The sequence below is a fragment of the Hypomesus transpacificus genome, chromosome 9 (assembly GCF_021917145.1).
Source record: "Hypomesus transpacificus isolate Combined female chromosome 9, fHypTra1, whole genome shotgun sequence".
In the NCBI taxonomy this organism is placed as follows: domain Eukaryota; kingdom Metazoa; phylum Chordata; class Actinopteri; order Osmeriformes; family Osmeridae; genus Hypomesus; species Hypomesus transpacificus.
In genome coordinates, this window is record NC_061068.1 from 735,403 (window position 1) to 757,856 (window position 22,454).

Sequence of the window (22,454 nt, forward strand, 5' to 3'; positions counted from 1 at the left end):
TGACACACACACACACACAGACAGACACACACACAGACACACACACACATACAGACAGACACACACACACACACACACACACACACACACACACACACACACACACAGGCAGGCAGGCAGAAACACAGGCAGACACACATACATACATACATATAGACACGTGCAAACACACACACACGTTTGCGTGTACAAGCACAAACACACGTAAACACATACACACACAAGTATGCAGGCATACACACACATAAAGATGCACATATGTAAAACACGTATGTTAATAGTCACAGGGGTGATCTGTTGTCAATTATCTAGTTATTTTGTGTTTTTTTTCAGCCCCAGTACAATCAAAAAGCATGTGACTTAGCCTAGTGTCACACAGCCTGACAGAAATGAGGTCCCAAGTGAAAGCATTTTTTACTAAAGGAAACTTATGATGTTTAAGGCAAGGCAAGGCCCTTTCTTTACATAGCAAAATAAAAAAAATACTTACATATATTAAAGATGTGAATAAGGAACTGAATATAAAAAATGTGTAAATTTTAAGTACACTCCCAATTGTCTTGAAAAAGACAAAAAGATAAGAAAGAAAACATTGTGAAAATAACTGAAGCTCCCATTTAAATACGTTTAAATTAGACTTCCTGCTTGGGACGGTTTGCTTACAGAATATAAACATGTTTGTATGTGGCAGTTGCTTAAATACCTCCAGAAAATGGTTTTGCTTGCAAGGTGGCTGTTTCAGACGAATGGAAGGAAGGAGGAGACAGGAAAATAATAACAGGAAAATAATCGTTACACTTCTTTTATGCATCATTGAAGTCATCACGAGTGACTCGTGAAGTCAAAGAAAATTGTTTTTTCTTTCCAATTCAGCAGGCTTTGATCTACCAACAGAAATTGGAGATATTTCCAGAAGACCTTTTGTCCCAGCAAACTACTCAAACTAATGTAACAATTGAACAACCTAGCAAACAGACTAGCTGACAAACAGTAAATATAACACATACATATACACATACATACATAACAACTTCCTGCTGGTTATCTAACAAGCCAATTTTGGGAAAATCTAAACAAAAACACGATCATCAACAGTAGAAGAGATTTTGTTTTGTTGATTCTATGTCAACAACTGGAGAATTATTATACTGTTATTTGTATTGTTATTATACTTTTTACAAATGTATTATACTGTTGTTACATTGTTATTATGTTGTTATTACACTTTTGTTACACTGTTATGTTGTAATTAGTGTTACACAGTTTTTACACTGTTTTTACTACGCAGTAATGTAGTAGTAATGGCTACTTTTTACGTAAGTACAGGTCAGAGCCCACACTTATTTCCTTTAACTTGAGTGAAAAAGTGTAGTCATGTGATGTGTCACTTTTAAAACCTGAGTATCTGTATTTCTACTTGAGTGAAGCATGTGTGTACTTTTGCCATCTCTGCATGAGAACATGAGTCTGAACCTGCGGATCTAAACCTTTCTTCTGGATCTAGATGACTAACTTGCTGACTGACAGGCTAGTTGTCTGATTGACGGCTGTGACGGTTATAATTTGATAAAGCCACCCTAACCAGAGGATCCGTGAAGAACCTGTCACCGCCAACGCTCACACGCTCCTTCTCTGGACCACAGCCAGAAGCTGGCAGACGTCTGGGAATTTCAGTCAGAGCAGCCGCTAACCGGCCGCAAAAACTGTTCGCTAACATGAACGTGGGAATAGTTTGGAATTTTCAGTTTCGAAACTACAACCCAGTAATGAGAACCACACAGAGGGTCTTTGATCTACTGGCCCTGCGGTAAACGTCTCTGACAGCAGGGTTAATGAGCGGTGGGGCCGTTCGGCCCTACGAGCGTCTAACACGTGATTGGACGGCAGAGCGAGGCAGAGCGAGGCAGCCCCAGAGAGAGGCAGATTGTGGTTGCTGTTTTCAGGCCATTTCAAACGATGACTAATGATTCATTAGCTGTGAGAACCTCCTCACATGGGAGTGAATCTGGCCAGGCTCCTCCTCGCACAGACGCATGACAGACGAGTGTTTCTAAGGATAGGCGCCCTCTGCTTCCATAATAAATAAAAGGCGATTTCGGGTGCGAGTGATAAAAGACTACTAACTTCTTTTGACCAGTTTATTAGGATGACAGACGCGTTTCGGCCTAAGCCATCGTCAGTGTATGACAGACGAGAACATGAAGGAAGGAGAGAGAGGGAGGGGAGAGAGAGGGAAAAGGAGAGAGAAAGAGAAACAGAGAAGGAGAGAGAGCAGGAGAGAGAGAAGGAGAGAGAGGGAACAGAGAGAAAGAGAACAGAAGCGAAGAGAGAGCGAAAAGGAGAGACCAAGAAAAAGAGAAAGAGCAGGAGATTGAACAGGAGAGAAGGGAGAACAAGAGAGAGAGAACGAGAGAAAAACAGGAACGGAGAGTGAGAACAGGAGACAGAGAGAACACCAGAGAAAAAAAGGGATTATAAAGGAGAGAGAGCAGAAAATAGTTCAACCTGCTCCACCCTCCCTCCATCCTCCCTCCCTCCACCCTCCCTCCCTCCCTCCACCCTCCCTCCATCCTCCCTTCCTCCACCCTCCCTCCATCCTCCATCCACCCTCCCTCCACCCTCCTCCCTCCATCCTCCCTCCCTCCACCCTCCCTCCATCCTCCTTCCCTCAACCCTCCCTCCGCCCTCCCTCCACCCTCCCTCCATCCTCCCTCCACCCTCCCTCCCTGCCTCCACCCTCCCTCCATCCTCCTTCCCTCCACCCTCCCTCCCTCCACCCTCCCTCCACCCTCCCTCCACCCTCCCTCCCTGCCTCCACCCTCCCTCCATCCTCCTTCCCTCCACCCTCCCTCCCTCCACCCTCCCTCCATCCTCCCTTCCTCCTCCCTCCCTCCACCCTCCCTCCAGGGTCACAGCCACACTGCTACCGCCTGGCCTGGCAGCATGGACGCAAACGGCAGTACAGGTTCATCTAACAAACGAGGACATACGTAAAAATGATCACTTCACATCCATCTCCAGACTAGGAAACGTCCTAGAGTCTCATCATGTGACAAGCGACTCTGAAAGTGTGTTTTTCTGTCCCTGTCTCTGATGACATTTGTTCTTTCTGTTTCTTTTCTCCCTGAGGTGAGAAAGAGGAAGTAAGGGGGTCATTCACCCTGCGGCCTGAATCGCTGCACCTGCACAGACTGACCAACAGAGAGCGACCTTCCTCGCTCCCCGCCTCCTGTTCCTATTGGACAGCATAGCATTCAACATGAGCTGTCAATCAAACCTGTGACAGTGTTCACACAACCTCCTTTCCCTTTCTTCTCTACGTCCTTATCACCTTCCTTCTTCCCTCCCTGTGACCAGCCATGATTCAGGACTTGTTGATGACACAAACGGTATACTTTATGATCACGCTGTAGCCTGTCAGGGCTGGGTCAGGGGTCGGGGTCAGGGGTCCTCATACCGTGAGCTCCAGCTGCTCGTTGAAAAGGCCGTTCCTCTTGGTCTGCAGATAGGCGTTGGAGCTGCCCGTCTTGGCTATTCTTATCCTGGCCAGCCGGGCTTTCTGTGTGTGCAGAAGGTCAAAGGTCAGACTGAGATGAGATGGAGAGGGAGAGAGAGAGTAAAGAGAGAAAATGTACAGAGACAAAGAAAGAGAGATAAGATGAGAGAGAGATGAGAGAGAGAGAATGTACAGAGATAGAGAGACAGAGAGAGAGAGAGAGCGAGAGAGAGAGAGAGAGAGAGAGAAGATAATGTACAGAGACAGAGAGAGAGAGATGAGTAACGCCTCTTCTAATGGCGAGAGGGTGCTGCCTTATCGGTTGTTACCTCGTTACTTCCCTCCCTCCTTCTTTAACCTCTTACACCCAAAGCGTTCTGTTCTCTCCTCTCTCCTACGCTCAGTTTCCAAGTTAGGATGCTCCTACAACTTAATGGAATATTAATAACATAATATATACATAGTAGCTTTGACTGCCTTGACCTTCATTTGCATGAATTTGGTATTACCATTAAAGGAGCCGACTCTGGGCTTAAGCATCTGGGCCTACTTGAGTTTGACATTCGTGTCGTTGTTGGACTTGTGAGTGATGAGAGCATGGTTGATGTTTCCTGTGAGGGCCATGACGAGAGTATCAGGGACTAACACAATCAACTAGAAAGCAATTAGAAAAAGGAGACTAAATGAGAATTTGATGGGGAGAGAAAGAGACAGAGAGAGAGAGAAAGAGAGAGAAAGACAGAGAGGGAGAAAACGAGAGAAGTGCTGTAAATCTACAACTATCGAACTGCTCTTAACGTAAATTGTGTCGATGCAGTGATGAATAGTGCTGTCAGATTAGTTACTTATCTAAGTTACTTTGGCTATGTAGTTAGTTAGCCTAGTAACAGTAGCTAGTTAAGTACGTATTCACAGTATCTAGTTAGTTAGTTGCTCATCTAGTCAGTCAGTGTTTGGACTGTACGTATCCGGCCACCGAGTGCTTTAACCTCCTCTCTCAACATCCCCTCAGAGTGTTGTCTGAATGTAAAGAATACATTTAAATGATTGTGGAGGATATTGGAGGAAGAGGAGTGGACCACCAGTGAGGAGCTCCAGTCTAAAGTGCTTTTCAGTGGTCCAAGGTGAGAGTAATGTCTTTAACCTTGCGCTGTGATTGCTGGTTGAGAGACGGGGTGGAGATCCAGACACAGACACAGGGGCCCGGTGGGCTCGGGGTAAATGTAATAGAATATCTCAGCTGGAGGAGAGGCTGACATTCACACACTCTGCAGATGTGAAAGATGCTGATAAATGTTTGTGAGAGTGTGAACTAGGGAGGGAAAGAGAGATTAAAAGAGAGAGAGTGAAAGAGAGAGAGTGAAACAGAGAGAGTGAAAGAGGGAGAGTGAAACAGAGAGAGTGAAAGAGGGAGAGTGAAAGAGGGAGTGAAAGAGAGACTCGAGAGACCAAGAGAAAGAGAAAATTACGAAAAAAAAATCTCTCCCTCCTTCTCTCTCTCCTATGTTTATCTCTATCTTTCTGTCTCCCACTGTTCTCCCCCCTCTTTACTTCACGGCCCTCCGTTCCTCTCTCCCTCCCTCCCCCATGTCTCCCTCCCTCCCTCTCTCCTCCCTCTCTTTCTCCAGCTAGCGCTGCACCATGTCTGGGTGGCTGCTTCACTTCACCCCATCTCCATTAGTGCCCGCTCCGCTCCCTTCCTGCTCCCCAAAAAATAACACCCTCTGATTGGTGTCAGAACCCAAACCACCTCTGTATTTGTCTGCCTGAACTTTGGTCTGGTGCGGTTTAGTGTTGTTTGGTGTGGTCTGGTCTAGTTGGTTCTGGTCTGTTGTGGTCTGTTGTGGTTTGGTCTGGTGTGGTCTGGTCTGGTCTGGTGTGGTGTGGTCTGGTGTGGTCTGGTGTGGTCTGGTGTGGTCTGGTGTGGTCTGGTGTGAAACTTCAGCTGGGACATGGCATGCTGGGAGGTCTGTACTGAGTGATGTCCTTTCCAGGTGAATAACCAAGAGGACAGAGCAGGGGCAGGGAGGGGGTGGGGGATAGGAGAGAGGGGAGAGGAGGTAGGGGAGAGGAGGGAGGGGAGAGAGGATAGGGGAGAGGAGGGAGAGGAGAGGAAGGAGGGAAAGGAGGGAGGGGATAGGGGAGAGGAGGGAGGGGGGAGAAGGGAGGGGATGGGGGATAGGAGGGAGGGGGGAGGTGGTGAGACAACCTACACTCCCCATCTCATTTTTACTTAGTCATCTCTGTCTCTCCCCCTCCCCTCCCTGTTCTGTGTGTCTCTCTCTTTCTTCATGTCTCACTCTCCCCCTCCCCTCCCTGTTCTGTGTGTCTCTCTCTTTCTTCATGTCTCACTCTCCCCCTCCCCTCCCTGTTCTGTGTCTCTCTCTTTCTTCATGTCTCACTCTCCCCCTCCCCTCCCTGTTCTGTGTGTCTCTCTCTTTCTTCATGTCTCACTCTCCCCCTCCCCTCCCTGTTCTGTGTGTCTCTCTCTTTCTTCATGTCTCTCTCTCCCCCTCCCCTCCCTGTTCTGTGTGTCTCTCTCTTTCTTCATGTCTCTCTCTCCCCCTATTTCCTCCTCCCAGGAGGGGGGGGTCTGTTCCCCTTCTCCTCTCTCTTCAGAATGGACCAGGGTCATCCCCCCCCAGCACCTCTAGCTCAGTGTGACAGCAGGTGTCCCAGGGGTCTGTGTCTACATCCTGATGTCAACAAACACATTGTCTAACGCAAGGCCTTTCCTGCCTATTTCTGCATTGAAAAATGAAACGAATGAATGGAAATTGAAATGTTAAGTCCTCACGCACAGCGTCATCCTAGTGTTCACCTTTAAACCGCTCATGGTCAGACTAGCCTCCGGGAGAATCGGGAGATTTCCCGAACGGCCGGTGAACGTTACGGCTGCACAAAAAGAAAACATGTTTGGGAAAGTCTGGGGTCGAGGGTCATTCTTTGTTTCAAAGTCCCGGGATGTTAACAGTCCCAGTCTGACACTGGTCCTCCTTCCAGCCCCTCCCAACAGGGCCTCCAGCTTTGCTGACTTCCTGTCTGGCTGATAGAGGTCACCCTGCACAGCTGGAGCGCCACACTCCACACAGGGAGAGAGTCATTACTAGATAAATGTTCTCTCCTCCAGAGTGTCCGCAGTTGGACAGCAGAAAAATTGAGGGTTGAGGGGAGGAAGGAGGTAGAGGGAGGGAAGGGGAGTGTGGAGGTAGGAAGGTGGGGAGGGAGGGGAGGGGGGTGGCTGTGTTTTTTCCCTCAGGCTAGGTCGAGCTCCAGCCAGGTGAGCAGGAGAGGGATTTAATTACTGCAGGAGAGAGAGAGACAGAGAGAGAGAGAGAGAGAGAGAGAGAGAGAGAGAGAGAGAGAGAGAGAGAGAGAGAGAGAGTAGCTGGGGCAGGCATGCTCTCTTGGGTATAACCTTTTAGGACGTCACTTCAGGTTCGCTGGTCTGGCCTTGGCCTCGGCTGACAGCATGAGTGCCCTCTTAAACATCCCTATTGATCGCTAACCCTAACCCTATTGATCGCTACGTGGTATCAGGGCTGCCTCATTAGGGTAAGACCATCCAGGACGTGAAGTCCCGTGTTGTTCCTCCGCTCCGCTGGGTAGAGCTTCTAACTACTTAGCCACGAGTTTATCGCACACTCTCATTTCATTTAACAAGAGTTGGACGCTGGTGCTAACAGGGCCAGGGATAACTTGGTTGGTGTTAAAGCCAGTGCTAACATGCTCAGTGTTGAAGAATCAGTTTGGATGCTAGTGCTAACATGGTCAATGCTAACTTGGCCAGTGCTAACGTGGTTAAAGCTACCACGGTCAGCGTTGAAGGGCCAGTGCTAACATGAAGCTAACAGAAAGGGCAGTGCTAATATGGCCTGTGCTAGCATGATGCTAACAGAAAGGGCAGTGCTGATATGGCCTGTGGTAGCATGATGCTAACAGAAAGGGCAGTGCTAATATGGCCTGTGCTAGCATGATGCTAACAGAAAGGGCAGTGCTAATATGGCCTGTGCTAGCATGATGCTAACAGAAAGGGCAATGCTAATATGGCCTGTGCTAGCATGATGCTAACAGAAAGGGCAGTGCTAATATGGCCTGTGCTAGCATGATGCTAACAGAAAGGGCAGTGCTGCAGGGCTAGCATCTTCCAGATGATGAAGATGTGCTGCCCATGCAGGAGCAGAGAGCACTCGTCTTTCCAGGAGGCTTTGATGTGAGGTGAGGCTTGTTAAAATAAACTGACCTGTCATCGAATCTAAACTGTCATCATTAACTTAAGTCAGTATTGACTTTGAGTGAGCTTCAGTGAAGCCAAGGACATGCATTAATTCAACTAGTCACTCAGTCAGTCAGCGAGTCAGTCAGGCAGTCTGGTGTATGTGTGCGTTCTCACTTGTCCAGGGCATGCCAGGTTAGAACTGCAGCCGTTGAGGTCAGGGGGGCGAGGGTTTAACACACACCTCTACACACCTCACACACACACACCTCACACACACACACACACACCCCTACACGCCTCACACACACACACACACACACACACACACACACACACACACACACACACACACACACACCCCTCGCCCCTCCTCAGCCAGATGGAGGTCACCGAAGGGTTAAAGGAGTTCACCTGTACCTTCTGCGCCCGGCGTTTGTCAGCTCTCTGGTTCTGGTGGTAAATACGGCTAAAGTTGGAGACGATGACGGGCACCGGCAGGGCGATTACCAGCACCCCGCTCAGAGAACAGATGGAGCCAAAGATCTTCCCCGCTATCGTCTTCGGGACCATGTCCCCATAGCTAGAGAGAGGGAGGGTAGAGGGAGGAGTGAGGGAGGAGAGAGGGAGGAGAGAGGGAGGAGGGGAGAGGGAGGAGGGGAGAGGGAGGAACGATGAGGGGAGTAAGAAGAGGGGAGAGTGGGAAAAGATAGGAGGGTGAAAAGAGTAAAAAGGAAAAATCACATGTTGAATCCAGTTCATAAGACAGAGAGACAGTGTCTGTGTGTGTGTGTGCGTTTAGCCATCAAGAAGCTAGCTCTCAGTCTAACCCAGCAAGGCAGACATGACCTATAGTGTCTCCGAGTTACTAAAAGTAATGAGAAGACAAGTGGTTGGAACAGAACAAGATGCATGGGAAGGAGGAGGGCTGAGGAGGAGGAGAAGGAGAGAATAAGGGTGTGAAGGAGGAGGAGAGGTGAGGAGGAGGGTGAGGAGGAGAGCGAGGATTTACGCAGTACAGACTCAGGTGTAATCCATCAAGCAGAACGCTACCATCTCAACACGCCACTGGTCTGAGCGTGAATCACAGAGAGGATGAAGACAGAGAAGCATGAGAGAACATCAGGATCAATAAACATCCATCATTTGTTTCAGACAGCCAGACAGGGGACCAAAACTCCCTCACGAAACCTTCAGTGTCAATGTTTTTAGCTGCTTAACAAAGAGACAGAGAGAGACAGAGAGAGAGACAGAGAGAGATACAGAGAGAGAGAAAGTGGTGGAGGGAGAGAGACAGAGAGAGAGAGAGAGAGAGAGAGAGAGAGAGGGAGGGAGAGAGACAGAGAGGGAGAGACAGAAAGTGATGGAGGGAGAGAGAGACAGAGGGAGAGACGGAGAGAGAGAGGGAGAGAGAGAGAGGGAGAGACACAGAGGGAGAGACGGAGAGAGGGAGAGACACAGAGACAGAGTGAAACAAATTAAGAATAATAAACAAGACAAGGTAAAAACATCCCTCAATCTCTCAGACTGATAATGTAATCCAACTTCTCAGGTATTACATTTGATGCTCTGTATATGAATACATCTGGGGTGCTCTCAGACTGATAATGTAATCCAACTTCTCAGGTATTACATTTGATGCTCTGTATATGAATACATCTGGGGTGCTCCTATCATTACCTTTTGAATTCTTACCGATGTTCTTTGTTTGTTGATTGTTTTTGACTGTACTTCCTTTTCCTGGTCTGGGAAGTGTGACTACACAACTAAGGAGGTACCAGGACCAATCAGAGACTCAACCTGTGAGGTCCTCCACACACACACTCTCCATGCACACTCTTCACACAAACACTTTAAACACACACACTCTCTACGCACACACACTTTCTCTCTTTCTCAGCTGTCTTTCCCTCCCTCCCTCCCTCCCTCCCTCCCTCCCTCCCTCCCTCCCTCCTTCCTTCCTTCCTTCCTTCCTTCCTTCCTTCCTTCCTTCCCTCCCTCCCTCCCTCCCTCCCTCCCTCCTTCCCTCCCTCCCTCCGGTGTCACTGAGAAAACAGATCCATTCTGTCTGCTGTGTCATTTAAACTGCCATTTCTTTCTCTTCCTCTCCAATGATTTGATCCACTTTCCTCACAATCCCCCCAAAAGAGAGACAGTAAATGATGGTGGTGGTGGAGGAGAGAGAGAGGATAAAGCAAGAGAGTTTAGCAGCCATTTTGCTTTTCTTCCGACTGTGGATTTCTTAAAACGTGCATTTGCTTCCATTCATCACAACACAAAGCCTAGACAGCAGAGCCCCCCCCCCCCCCCCCCCAGCTGCAGGAGAGAGACACCGTCTAAAAGGACTGTCTACACGCCGCTGAGACAGCCATTACAGACAGGTGATTAAAACTAATCAAGCGCCCAGCCAGTCCCTCATAATAGGCTGAACATGCTTAGTGAAAGCTCATTGGGAGAAACGTAACAAGTCAACCGTGTTCAGGCGACAGGTGTTTTAGATTTACGATGACTATTGCTAATTACTTCTGTAAAATCTAGCATTGACTTGACGCTGTGTTATCTACAACGCCGTAGACTTTTCAGTATTTAGACATTTACAGCAATATAACTATATGTATACAGTATGTATGTTTGTGTATGTAAATCGACAACAGAATTAAAGACGATATAATATTTGTACAGATTATGCGACATACAGCATGTATTTTACTAGCTCGATCTCTCAATATATGTTTATATACATGCACACAGTATAAATATATACACAAAGTGTATACTGTATGTGCAGAGAGAGACTGAATAGAGAGAAATACACAGACTATTTAGAACAACAGAGCATTTTGGCATCATACAATAAACCTCCACAGTACAAACACATCTCTGTCGTAGGTAAACCACTGCACTGTTTGTAAAAGATGCTCTGAAGATTCACAGCGGTGGGGTGATTTGGTCCGTGAACAAGCTTCCTTTAAAAATGTGTTTCAGCTGCCACAGTTTCACAGAGAAATGGAAAGGGGAGGAGGAGGAAGAGGAGAGGGAAGAGGAAGAGGGAGTAGGAGAAAGAGGAAGAGGAAGAGGAGGAAGAGGAGGAGGGAGTAGGAGAAAGAGGAGTAAGAGGAGGAGGGAGTAGGAGAAAGAGGAAGAGGAGGAAGAGGAGGAGGGAGTAGGAGTAGGAGGAGGAGGAAGAGGAGGAAGAGGAGAGGGAAGAGGAGGAGGGAGGAGGAAGAGGAGGAGGGAGTAGGAGTAGGAGGAAGAGGAGGAAGAGGTAGGAAGAAGCAGAGAAGAAAAAGGGGTGGGGGAGAAGAAGAAGGAAAAAATCGATGGTGAGGAAATGATTCCAGTTTGTTTTATTCCTCCAATTCCTCCCTCGTTCAGTCTTCATTAGAGAGTGGGTCTCTGACACGGCCGGAATACCAGCTCTCCTACAGCAGTCTGATTAGTGTCATGACAGTTTGTGTGTGTGTGCGTCTATGAGAGTGTGTGTGTGTGGCTTCAATGACAATGTGTGTGTGTGTCTACCATGTCTGTTTGTGTGTGCGTGTGCATTATCGTATAACAGCTAGACCATACGGATCCAGAAAAAAATAATTTCCCTCAATGTTTTTTTTCCATGTACTGAATGAAATGATTAAATGCACATGTTAAACATTTAGCAAACATTCAGTCTGTTACGGTAAACCGATTTCAAATTGGCTGAAGGTTTATTTAGGGATTACAACTTTTTTCAAAGTGAAGTAAGATTTAAAAGAGGTGGGAATAAGTACATTTATCTTGTATATTTGTCTGGAGAGAAAATCATAAATCAAAGGAGCTGATAGCAGTGCATCAACATCATTTGTTGCCCTGAGTTCCACAGAGAGAGAGAGAGGGAAGAGAGCGAGAAGCGAGAGAGAGGGAGACTGAGTGAGGAGGGAGAGTGGAGAGTGGGAGAGTGGAGAGTGGAGGAGGGAGAAGGGAGGGAGGAGGAGGGAGGGGGGAGGGAGGGAGGGAGGAGGGAGGAGGGAGGAGGGAGGGGGGAGGGAGAAGGGAGGAGGGAGGGAGGAGGGAGGAAAGAGGGAGGAGGGAGGAGGACGAGGGAGGGGGGAGGGAGGGAGGGAGGGAGGAAGGAGGAGGGAGGGGGGAGGGAGGAGGGAGGGAGAGGGAGGAGGAGGGGGGAGGGAGGGAGGAGGGAGGAGGAGGGGGGAGGGGGGAGGGGGGAGGGGGGAGGGAGGAGGGAGGAGCAAGGAGGGAGGAGGGAGGGAGGAGGGAGGAGGGAGGGAGGATGGAGGAGGGAGGAGGAGGGAGGGAGGAGGGAGGGAGGAGGGAGGGAGGAGGGAGGGAGGAGGGAGGAGGGAGGAGGGAGGAGGGAGGAGGGAGGGGGGAGGGAGAAGGGAGGAGGGAGGGAGGAGGGAGGATAAAGGGAGGTACGGAGAAGGAGGATGATGAAGATTAAAAAGAACAGAGTAATAGTAAGGTGTAAGAAAGAGAGAGAAAGAGGAGGTCCGTGTTATTACAGTCATTAAGGTGAGGAGCAGGACTGCCCCACCTCTGGGAACAGACATCATAAATCAGAAGGAGAGCTCAAACACAGCCTGCTGCTTCCAGCGCCAGCTTCATTGCAGCATGGGAAACAGGGCACCAGGGGCAGCTAGCTAGGAGACAGGGGCAGCTAGCTGGAGACAGGGGAAGCTAGCTAGGAGACAGGTGCAGCTAGCTAGGAGACGGGGGCAGCTAGCTAGGAGGACAGGGCAGTTAGGGCAGCTAGCTGTAGACAGGGCACAGGACCCTACCTCGCTCCCTTGCCCTGGGAGAGAGAGAACCCTCAGAAAGGAGGACAAGAAGACAGAAACTGGAGGAGCAAGACCCTCGCAGTTCCTCTCCTCCAGTTCCTCTCCTCCAGTTCCTCTCCTCTCAGTCCCCTCCTCCAGGTCCCCTCCTCCAGGTCCCCTCCTTCAGAGACTGCTGGTGATGCACAGGGATTCAGGCCGGAGACCATTATCCGATAATATTGGATATAAAAGTTAATAGATAAACAGTTACTCTATTATAGAGCACCCAGGCTTGCATTAGCACTCATTAGTTTGGGCAGCGGTCCAAATACAAAACAAAAATAACTGTGGCACCATGTCATTAGTGTCTCCCACACTGAAGAATTTCCACGGTGCCCACAACAGGATGAAAGCTTTTTAATGGAGATGTACTGTCTGAAACCTCTGGTCACTCAACCACAAATAGACCCACAGTGCAATATCACTCAATCACAATCTCACCACTGCAATAACTTTGTTTATTAAGTTTGGTAAATTTGCTTCACCATGAGTTGCAATCGGATACTTATGGTCACATTAAAACGCCACAACACCTAATGCATTTGTAATTCCTCTCATTGTCCTGGGAGGTGTGTCTGGAAATCACAGTTCATTGTTTGTCTCTGCTCTCTGTCACCACAAACACACACACTGTTCTTTCCACACACACAGTTCTCTCCACGCACAAACACACACAATGCTCCTGTTTTATTGGAAGTCATACTGTTACACTGCAGACATTGACAATTTCAGCGGTGTAATCACCCAGAGTAATGGAGCGTGATATTCAGGGGGTGTGAAGGAAATATGTCTGACTGTTGTCTCCAGTCAGCCAGAGAGCTGCAAAAGACAGGCCTCTTCAGTCGTCCACACGGCCTGCATCTGCTCTGGGCTGGGGACGTCTATCCCAGCGCCTCCAAATCACATCGCTTTACTTTTTACTCGCGACTAAAAAACCCACAGTCGAAAACATAGGCCTGTTTCTTCCCAGAAGGCTGTAACAGCTTGTGTGGGTGGCTATGCAGGGAGAAACTGGTGTCGTCTCATCAGGTTGCGTGTTATACAGGTTCTTTCTCAATGTCGGCCATCTTGTTCCGGTGTAGGGGTCACAGGAACCTGACTGTGTCTGCCTCATTAAGGTTCATCTGAGCACATCAGAAAACTGTCACAGGGCTAAATCAGCTAGCTGAAGTATAATTAGCATCCAGGAAGGGAAAACAAGAAGATCAAAAGACAGAGGTCTTCCGTTGAAATGTAAAAGAGAAAGAGGGAGGGAGGGAAGAGCGAAATAGAGAGAAATAATGAAAAAGAGGGAAAAAGACGACATGAGAGAGGGAGAAAGAGAGGGAGAGAGAAAGAGAGGGAGAGAGAGAGACTCTGCAAAACAATGTCAGTTTCGATTCACTGTAACATCCGTTTATTATCGGACGGTTTCTCAACATCTAGCTTTGCACAGTGTTGCGCGGCATGACAACAGAAGTTCCTCTAACTCCAGTGAGCGTCTCCTGAACTCTTACAGGCCAACGTGAAGATCTTGTGAAACTCAACGGCAAACAACCATAATCCATAATTGCTCCTGACGATTGGACTCGTAACCAATTTGTTTCTTGTCTGTGAGCAGCGAGTTCCTCTCTCGTCTCAGTACTTAATCTCCCGCCATCGCAGCCCGGCGATCGATGACGCCCCAGTTTCCCCCCCAATAACACGACAGAACGGAAAACAATTAGCACCTCGGCCGGCGAGCCCGATACGGGCTGCATCGATGAGAGGAAATGAAAAGATGGTCGTTCAGCCTGGAGCCTAATGGCTGATCTGAACACACACAGAAATTGTCATGACAGATACTGACATACAAACATTGTAATAGTGGGTAGACACACGCTCACTGTAAAGACACAGACACATATTTGACTAGACAGACACACAGACAAGGTTGAACATCTACCAAGACCAGAAGACAGGATATGACACGCTGATCTTCCGTTTCTGTGACTAGCAACACTTCCTCCCACTTCACAACAGCTTTCACCTGCATGTGAGGTGGCTGAAGATGGCAGATACCTGCACCTGCTTACTTGAACAGGAACATGCTGCAGGAAGGAAGATGGAGAACCTGCATCCATCACACCAACATCCCCCTCACCCTCCACATCCCTCACCCCCTCAGCCCCTCCTCAACCCCCAGGCCCCTCATCTACAAGTCTAGAAACAACTCTAAAATCAGTAGATGCAGTAGATACAGTTTATGGAAGTACAAATTGAGAGGGGAGATCACACCACCGAGACAGGGCAGATACTGTGGGACATTTAACATTTGAGTCATTCAGCAGATACTTCAACCCAAAGGGACGTGATGTTTGTCTGTAAGACTTCACATCCCTGGACCCAGGAGGCATTATGACCTCACAGGTGCTCCCCAGGAGGCATTATGACCTCACAGTAGTTCCGCAGGAGGCATTATGACCTCACAGTAGTTCCGCAGGAGGCATTATGACCTCACAGTAGTTCCGCAGGAGGCATTATGACCTCACAGTCGCTCCGCAGGAGGCATTATGACCTCACAGTCACTCCGCAGCGTGCGCACGGCCTAAGTACAGGCGTTCATGAGAGGGGGGAGGCCTGAGGTCATGGTCAACACGGCGCGTTACGTCACCAGCTTGCGATTTTACTGACTCAGCAAAATCCTTCAGAGGACGATGCGGGCGAGGATGCGATCTGCAGGCCTGGACGAGCCGGAGTGCTGGGTCTCACACTGTACACACTGAACAAGCTGGACTAGTGATTAATGATGATGTGCTAGTGATCACACACTGTACAGCAATTATTGAACTTGTCGTGGCCTTGTTACCTGGGTCCCTCTCTGTGGGCACACTGTCCTTTACACCTCTCCCCTCTCCTCTCCTCTGACTCTTTCCTTTCCTCTCCACACGTTCCTCTCCTCTCTCTCCTCTCCCCTCTTCCTCTCCTCCTCTTCTCCACATTTCAGCTCACCACTTCTTTACAGTAATTGCTAGCCGCTTCCATCTTCTTCCTTCTCCCTTCATCCCAGAGAGAAAAGGAGGAGGAGGAGGAAAAGGAGGAGAGGAGGAGGAGTAGGAGGAGGAGAGAAGCGAGTCGCTTTCCTGGGATCCCCGACTGGCCCTTTTAAAAAGCGTCTAAGTAGGTTAGAAGAGAAAGTAGGTTGCAGGAAGACCCAGGAGAGAGGCAGAGGCACTGTGGTAGCCCCAGAGAGGGCGCCTCCCACTTCACTCACCAGCCCACTGGAAGGGGGGCTGACAGGTAGATGGACAGCCAGACAGAGAAACATCCAGACAAGCTGACAGACAGTCAGACAGACAGGCATACAGACAGACAGGCATACAGACAGGTTGACTGACAGACAGACAGACAGACCTACAGATAAATGAGACAGACAGACCTACAGATAAATGAGACAGACAGACAGGCATACAGACAGGTTGACTGAGACAGACAGACAGACAGGCATACAGACAGGTTGACTGACAGACAGACAGACAGACAGACAGGCATACAGAAAGGTTGACTGACAGACAGACAGGCAGGCGGACAGACAGGCAGTCAGACAGACCCCACAGATGACCTTTAAGAAGTGAGCAGCTCAGAGTAAAACCATGTATCTGAGCTGTGTTCTTCTGCGTGCTGTGGGTCTCTGGAGAGAGGCAAGGAGAGACCAGCCTGGAGGGCGTGGGGCTGGGAGCTCCGGGCTGGAGGGGCTAGGCTGGGGGGGCTGGAGGGCTGGGGGGGCTGGAGGGGCTGGAGGGGCTAGGCTGGGGGGGCTGGGAGCTCCGGGCTGGAGGGGCTAGGCTGGGGGGGCTGGAGGGGCTAGGCTGGGGGGGCTGGAGGGGCTAGGCTGGGGGGGCTGGAGGGGCTGGAGGGGCTAGGCTGGGGGGGCTGTAGGGGCTAGGCTGGGGGGGCTGTAGGGGCTAGGCTGGGGGGGCTGGAGGGGCTGGAGGGGCTAGGCTGGGGGGGCTGTAGGGGCTAGGCTGGAGGGGCTAGGCTGGGGGGGCTGTAGGGGCTGTAGGGGCTAGGCTGGGGGGGCTGGAGGGGCTAGGCTGGGGGGGCTGTAGGGGCTAGGCTGGAGGGGCTAGGCTGGGGGGGCTGTAGGGGCTAGGCTGGGGGGGCTGGAGGGCTGGGGGGGCTGGAGGGGCTGGAGGGGCTAGGCTGGAGGGGCTGGAGGGGCTAGGCTGGGGGGGCTGGGAGCTCCGGGCTGGAGGGGCTAGGCTGGGGGGGCTGGAGGGGCTAGGCTGGGGGGGCTGGAGGGGCTGGAGGGGCTAGGCTGGGGGGGCTGTAGGGGCTAGGCTGGGGGGGCTGTAGGGGCTAGGCTGGGGGGGCTGGAGGGGCTGGAGGGGCTAGGCTGGGGGGGCTGTAGGGGCTAGGCTGGAGGGGCTAGGCTGGGGGGGCTGTAGGGGCTAGGCTGGGGGGGCTGGAGGGGCTAGGCTGGGGGGGCTGGAGGGGCTAGGCTGGAGGGGCTAGGCTGGGGGGGCTGTAGGGGCTAGGCTGGGGGGGCTGGAGAGGCTGGGAGCTCTGGGCTGGACGGCTGGGGAGCTGGAGGGGCTAAAAAGGGGGAAACCGAGGTGATCTTGCATGCTAAAGGGTTAAGTTAAATGAGAGTGTGCGATAAACAGGGGACTAAGCAGTTAGGAGCTCTACCCAGCAGAGGGACGAACAACACAGGACTTCCTAGATGAGACCACAGCCCTGACAACACGTAGCGATCAATAGGGATGTATAAGAGGGCACTCATCCTGTCAACCGAGGCCAAGGCTAGACCAGCAAACCAAAAGTGAGGGCTTGTAATTAAATCCCTTAATTTAAGTTGTGGGTCTGGAAGCAAAACTCATTAACTGATAACTAATGTGGTCCTTTCCCCTCCATAAAAATAAAAACATCTTCAAATCCTCTTCGGCGTTCGAAGGGAGAGGAGCAGACTCGAACGTTCCGCTGCCTCGCGGTTTGACGATCCGGCGTCATGGCAACGTTTTAGCGATGTGCTAACGTGACGAGACTTCAGTTCTATCCGAAATCTTTACTGTCCCATAAAGGAAAACATAGAGTCAGCAGACAGGGAAACACGTGGCAGGAGATCAATTAGAAACACAGACCAACTGTCGCTAGTCAAACAGAACACCAATCAGTGTAAAGAGCAGAGCCAGTCAGGTGCAGCGTAGCGTAGCAACATAAAAGCTTAACACCAGCCTTTTGCAGTCCAGCGTCTCCTAATTACTGGAGGGATGAATCAGTTCTGTGAGAGAAATCAAGGATTTCCTATGTACTTATGTTAATCACAATCAGTAGGTCAGACATGGCCTTACGATTGGCTCATATTCAAACTTAGTATTCACTCCTGTGTGTAGGTCCTTCTGGAAACGATTAAAAAAAGGAATCCCATCTCTATTCAAAGCTTTGCTGCCTGGACATCGACCCTGCCCTCCACTCGGTGCTACGCTCGCCTCGTCCCCTTGGGCTAGTGTTAGATCCTGACCCCTGACCCTGAACGTGACCGTGACCCATGACTCTCATAGTGAGAGAAAGAGAAAGAGTACTTCTTCGTTAGATGCATCTTCCTTGTTAGAGGCAGCATCTTCATCATCAGAGGCAGCATCTTCATCATTGGAGGCAGCATCTTTAAAGGTAGAGGCAGCATCTTCATTATAAAAGAGCAGTATCTTCCTCATTAGAGGGAGCATCTTCCTCATTGGAGGCAGAGCAAAACGGTTAGAAACCAAGCAGCTCCCAGTGTTGCAGCGTTCAGGGCTGTGATGGTGCGATTAGCCCCGAGGCACGTTCGCAACTCAGTTACTCTTGTCTCCAGTCACAGGATTGCAATTAGCGCTACTGAATCTGGCTCATTAAAACAGTGCTGGGTGTTTCTACTGGAGAGAGAGCGCTTTGGGCTCAATGTCATCTCCTGGTGTTTCGCTGCGGCGCGCTTTGTGTCTCTGTGTGTTTTCGTAATGCGTTCTTTGAATAAATGAAAGAAATAATAACACAATTTGATGGTGTTTATGTATTTAAGTGATGGTGGCATTGTGTGTATGTGTGTGTACTGTGTGTGTCTCTACTGAATGTGCGCGTGGACTGAATGTGTGTGAGTGGTTGTGTCGTATGTGTGTATACTGAATGTTGTGTGTTTGTGTCTGTGTGAGGTAGTGTGTGTGTATGCGTGTGAGGTATTGTGTGTGTGTGTATCTATTACATAAAGCATATCGCTGATTGATGTGCCAGATCTGGTGTCATGGTGAGAACCAGCTGTGAAACCCAGAGATGAGCTGATGCGTTCCTGCTACTACACATCCTAAACGACCGCAAGACAAACCAGGAGCAGCTGAATACTGAAGAGATGTTTCCACGGCAATGAAACCCAAACACAGGGAGCTCCTAAAGCAGGGATCAAGATGAGATGTTTAGACAGAGACACGTGAAGTGATTACCGGTCATTACCAGCAAGTTGCTGGCATGGCTTGACACGCTAAAAGCCTTAAAACAAACATCATTTTGGTTGTTGTGTTGCACAGATAACATCTGTGTGCGCATTTGAGAGAGTGTGTGTGTGAGAGAGAGAGTCCTTTCAACAAACGTTTGTTCTTGTGTGAGTATGTATATGTGTGTTTGAGTACTGTATGTGAGAAAGCATGCGTGTGTGTGTGTGTGTGTGTGTGTGAGAAACAGAGAGTATGTGTGTGTGTAATGTTGTGTGTGCGTTACGTTAACACACAGAACACGTGCTTTAGAGGACATGTTGATTTCCCTGGAGGGAAATGAGACGCATCTCATGTCATCACAGCAGTATGATCATACACATCAGTCAAGAACAACTTCAGTGTCCTCTACACAGAGCAAATGCATAGGGGGGTGGGGGCAAGCCCTGCTGATGTCATTATGATGTCATCATCAAGGGACGCTCACTTGAGGGGATTGGCTGTGTGACCAGGGGCGACCGAGGGAGGGATGGAGGGAAGAGGCATAGAGGTCGGGAAGGAGAGAGATGAAGGGTGGGAGAAGGGGAGAGAGGGAGAGAGAGAGGGAGAGAGGGAGGGAGGAGGCATAGAGGTCGGGAGGGAAAGAGATGAAGGGTGAGAGAAGGGAAGAGAGGGAGAGAGAGAGGGAGGGAGGGAGGGAGGGAGGGAGGGAGGGAGGGAGGGAGGGAGGGAGGGAGGGAGGGAAGAGGCATAGAGGTCGGGAGGGAGAGAGATGAAGGGTGGGAGAAGGGGAGAGAGGGAGGAGGGAGGGATGGATTGAGGGGAGAGAGTGTCGAAGGAGGAAGGCATTGAGGTTGGGAGGGAAAGAGGGGTGGTATGGAGGGACAAAGGGAGGCAGAGAGGGTTGGGGAGGCGGAAGGGAGGGAGGGATGGAGAGGGGGCGGGGTGGCGAGATGGACAGAGGGATGGAGAGAGGGAGGAGGGATGAAGATGAAGCTGGAGAGGATGGGAATGATGGAGGGTTGGCAGACCAGATAGGATGTGAGATGGAACCGTGTGAGGGGGGGGGGGATACTCCATCAGAGAGGAAAGAAGACCCTGGGAGGATTACAGTCCAGGAGAGAGATGGAGGGTTGCTGTCCAAACCAGCCGTCAGGAGAATCCATCTAGTCTGGAGACATTCCCCTCAGAAGACGTACCTGCCTGCTTCAGCCAGCGACCAAACGCAGAAACATAACTCACTCTCTTTTAAAACCAACTCCATTTACAACAGAGTTTTATGTAGCTGTTCAAGATACTCAAACGTAGTGGGAGGATATATTTCAAGCTCCATAAGACCCATGAGTGAGATTAGGTGGAGATACAGACCAAAGCCCATGGAAACAGAATAACTGTTTGAGCTGAGATGTTTGTTTCAACTTGCTTTTTAAATGTTTAAAATGAAAAGTTTTGAAGTGCCACACAAAAAAGGCTAAATTCATGAATTCATATAAAAATATTCATTTTTGTCTAGAGAGCCTGCTTCTTTGCTGGTTGAGAGCTGCTTGCATCTATTGGCTGCTAACCCAGCTAAGATAACAGTAATACTACCAGTCATGAAAGTTTTTGCCCCAGTTATGATTATCATTATAATTAGTCGTCATGTTTGCACCAGTCATCTGTAGCCATTGATGTTCCTGCTACTGCATTTAGGCAGGTTCTCTACTGAGGAAACTGACATTACAGACATTCAGATCATTCAATAGACACTCCCCTCACCCCCCTCTCTTCTCCTTCTGTCTTTCACCCCCCCCCCCATCTCTCCCATTCTTCTCCCCCCACCTCCCCCTCTCCTCCACATATCTCCCCCCACATCCGGTCTCTCTCCTCCTCCTCCCTGCTCTGTCATCCCGTCAGAATAGCATTGGGTCTGGGAGGAGGCAGAGCCCCCTGGCCCTGTAGGGGGGCTGCTGTGTCCCCCCCCTCCCTCCTCTCCCCCCCCCCCCCATCCCTGGCTTGACGCCTTCTGCCCCAGGGCCCTATCAAGCCTGACCCGACCTTTTCCACCTGCCGGCAGCTCCTCTCTCTGGGAGGCCCACAGAAGCCTCGTCTTTGTTCTGGCTGGAGGTGGCAGCATAAAATAGACACCTTGAACTGTGTCTGGTCTGCGATTGTAGGTCATAGAAATGGATTTATCTCTCTCCCTCTCTCCCTCTATAAACCCTCTCTCCAGAAGTCCTCGGATAAGATAAGCCCTAAGTTGCATGTGTTTGTGAGGAACAAGGGAGAGCCGTTCATGGGGTTTAATTATGTGGTAAAGCAGTGACAACACATGCAGTGAACTTCCCTGCAGAACTCCTCAGACACCGTCTTGATGTCCAGCTACTGAAATCAAATCACCCAAACATCCAGCACCTCGGGAGCACTGTACCTCGAGTAGTGATGTGATTTAGCAGTCACCTTTGTCTCCCTACCTCTCACTTCCCTACCTCTCACTTTCCTGCCTCTCACCTCCCTGTCTCTCGCCTTTCCTGCCTCTCGCCTTCCTGCCTCTTGCCTCCCGCCTCCCTGCCTCTGTCTCCCTGCCTCTGTCTCCCTGCCTCTAGCACCCAGCCTCTCACCTCCCAGCCTCTCACCTCCCAGCCTCTCACCTCCCAGCCTCTCACCTCCCAGCCTCTCGCCTCCCTGCCTCTCGCCTCCCTGCCTCTCGCCTCCCGCCTCCCAGCCTCTGTCTCCCAGCCTCTGTCTCCCTGCCTCTGTCTCCCTGCCTCTAGCTCCCAGCCTCTCACCTCCCAGCCTCTCACCTCCCAGCCTCTCACCTCCCTGCCTCTCACCTCCCTGCCTCTCACCTCCAAGCCCCCCCCGCCGGTCTCCAGTCACCAGCTGCCATGTGTTTACTGCAATCAGACACAACGCTCAGCAGACCCTCCCCACGGTCTCAAGGAAAACAAATCAAGACGACTGGACAACTATAAAGTTCACAGAGGTTACGTATATGACAAGTAAAAGAATCAGTGCTGAGGTAATATATGTGTCTGGGCCAAGGAATCATCTGTGTGATTATTAAAACATATTCTGTAAATTGAGTTCTTCTCCAGTTTCAGGTGGTTTCATCCCTGGGGCGTGCGGTATAGGCAATCTTTAACCTTGTTGAAACATCAGTTACATGGCAGGGGAGAGGCTGGCAAGGAAATCTAATCATCAACAGTCTTAAAAGTCGTTGATTTGGTGCGACTGCCAGCAGAGAAGCGGAGAGGGAGAGAAAAAGAAGGGTGGGGGTGAGGGACAAAAACAAAAGGTGGTGAGGTTGAAAGAGAAAGAAATACAAATAAAAAGAGAGAGTGAAAAATTATGTACTGCCAGAAAAAGAGAGAGGGGTAGAAAGAGAGAGGGATGGAGAAAGAGAGAGAGAGAAAGCAAGAGAGGGGGAGAAAGAGAGAAGGAGGGAGAGAGGGAAAGAAAGAGAGACAGAGAGGGAGAGAGAGAGACATAGAGAGAGATGTGCTTCATTGTTTCACTGTGGGACTGTCAAGCTT

The 22,454-nt window shown here is 50.1% G+C and overlaps 1 protein-coding gene across 1 annotated transcript in view; it reads right to left on the bottom strand.

Moving 5' to 3' along the window:
- kcnd3 (potassium voltage-gated channel, Shal-related subfamily, member 3) overlaps positions 1 to 22,454 on the bottom strand; it is a 45,984-nt gene that overhangs the window by 1,384 nt on the left and 22,146 nt on the right. The window contains 3 exon segments of the mRNA XM_047025636.1: positions 704 to 733; positions 3,458 to 3,559; positions 8,127 to 8,295. Coding sequence (XP_046881592.1) covers positions 704 to 733; positions 3,458 to 3,559; positions 8,127 to 8,295 — 301 coding nt within the window.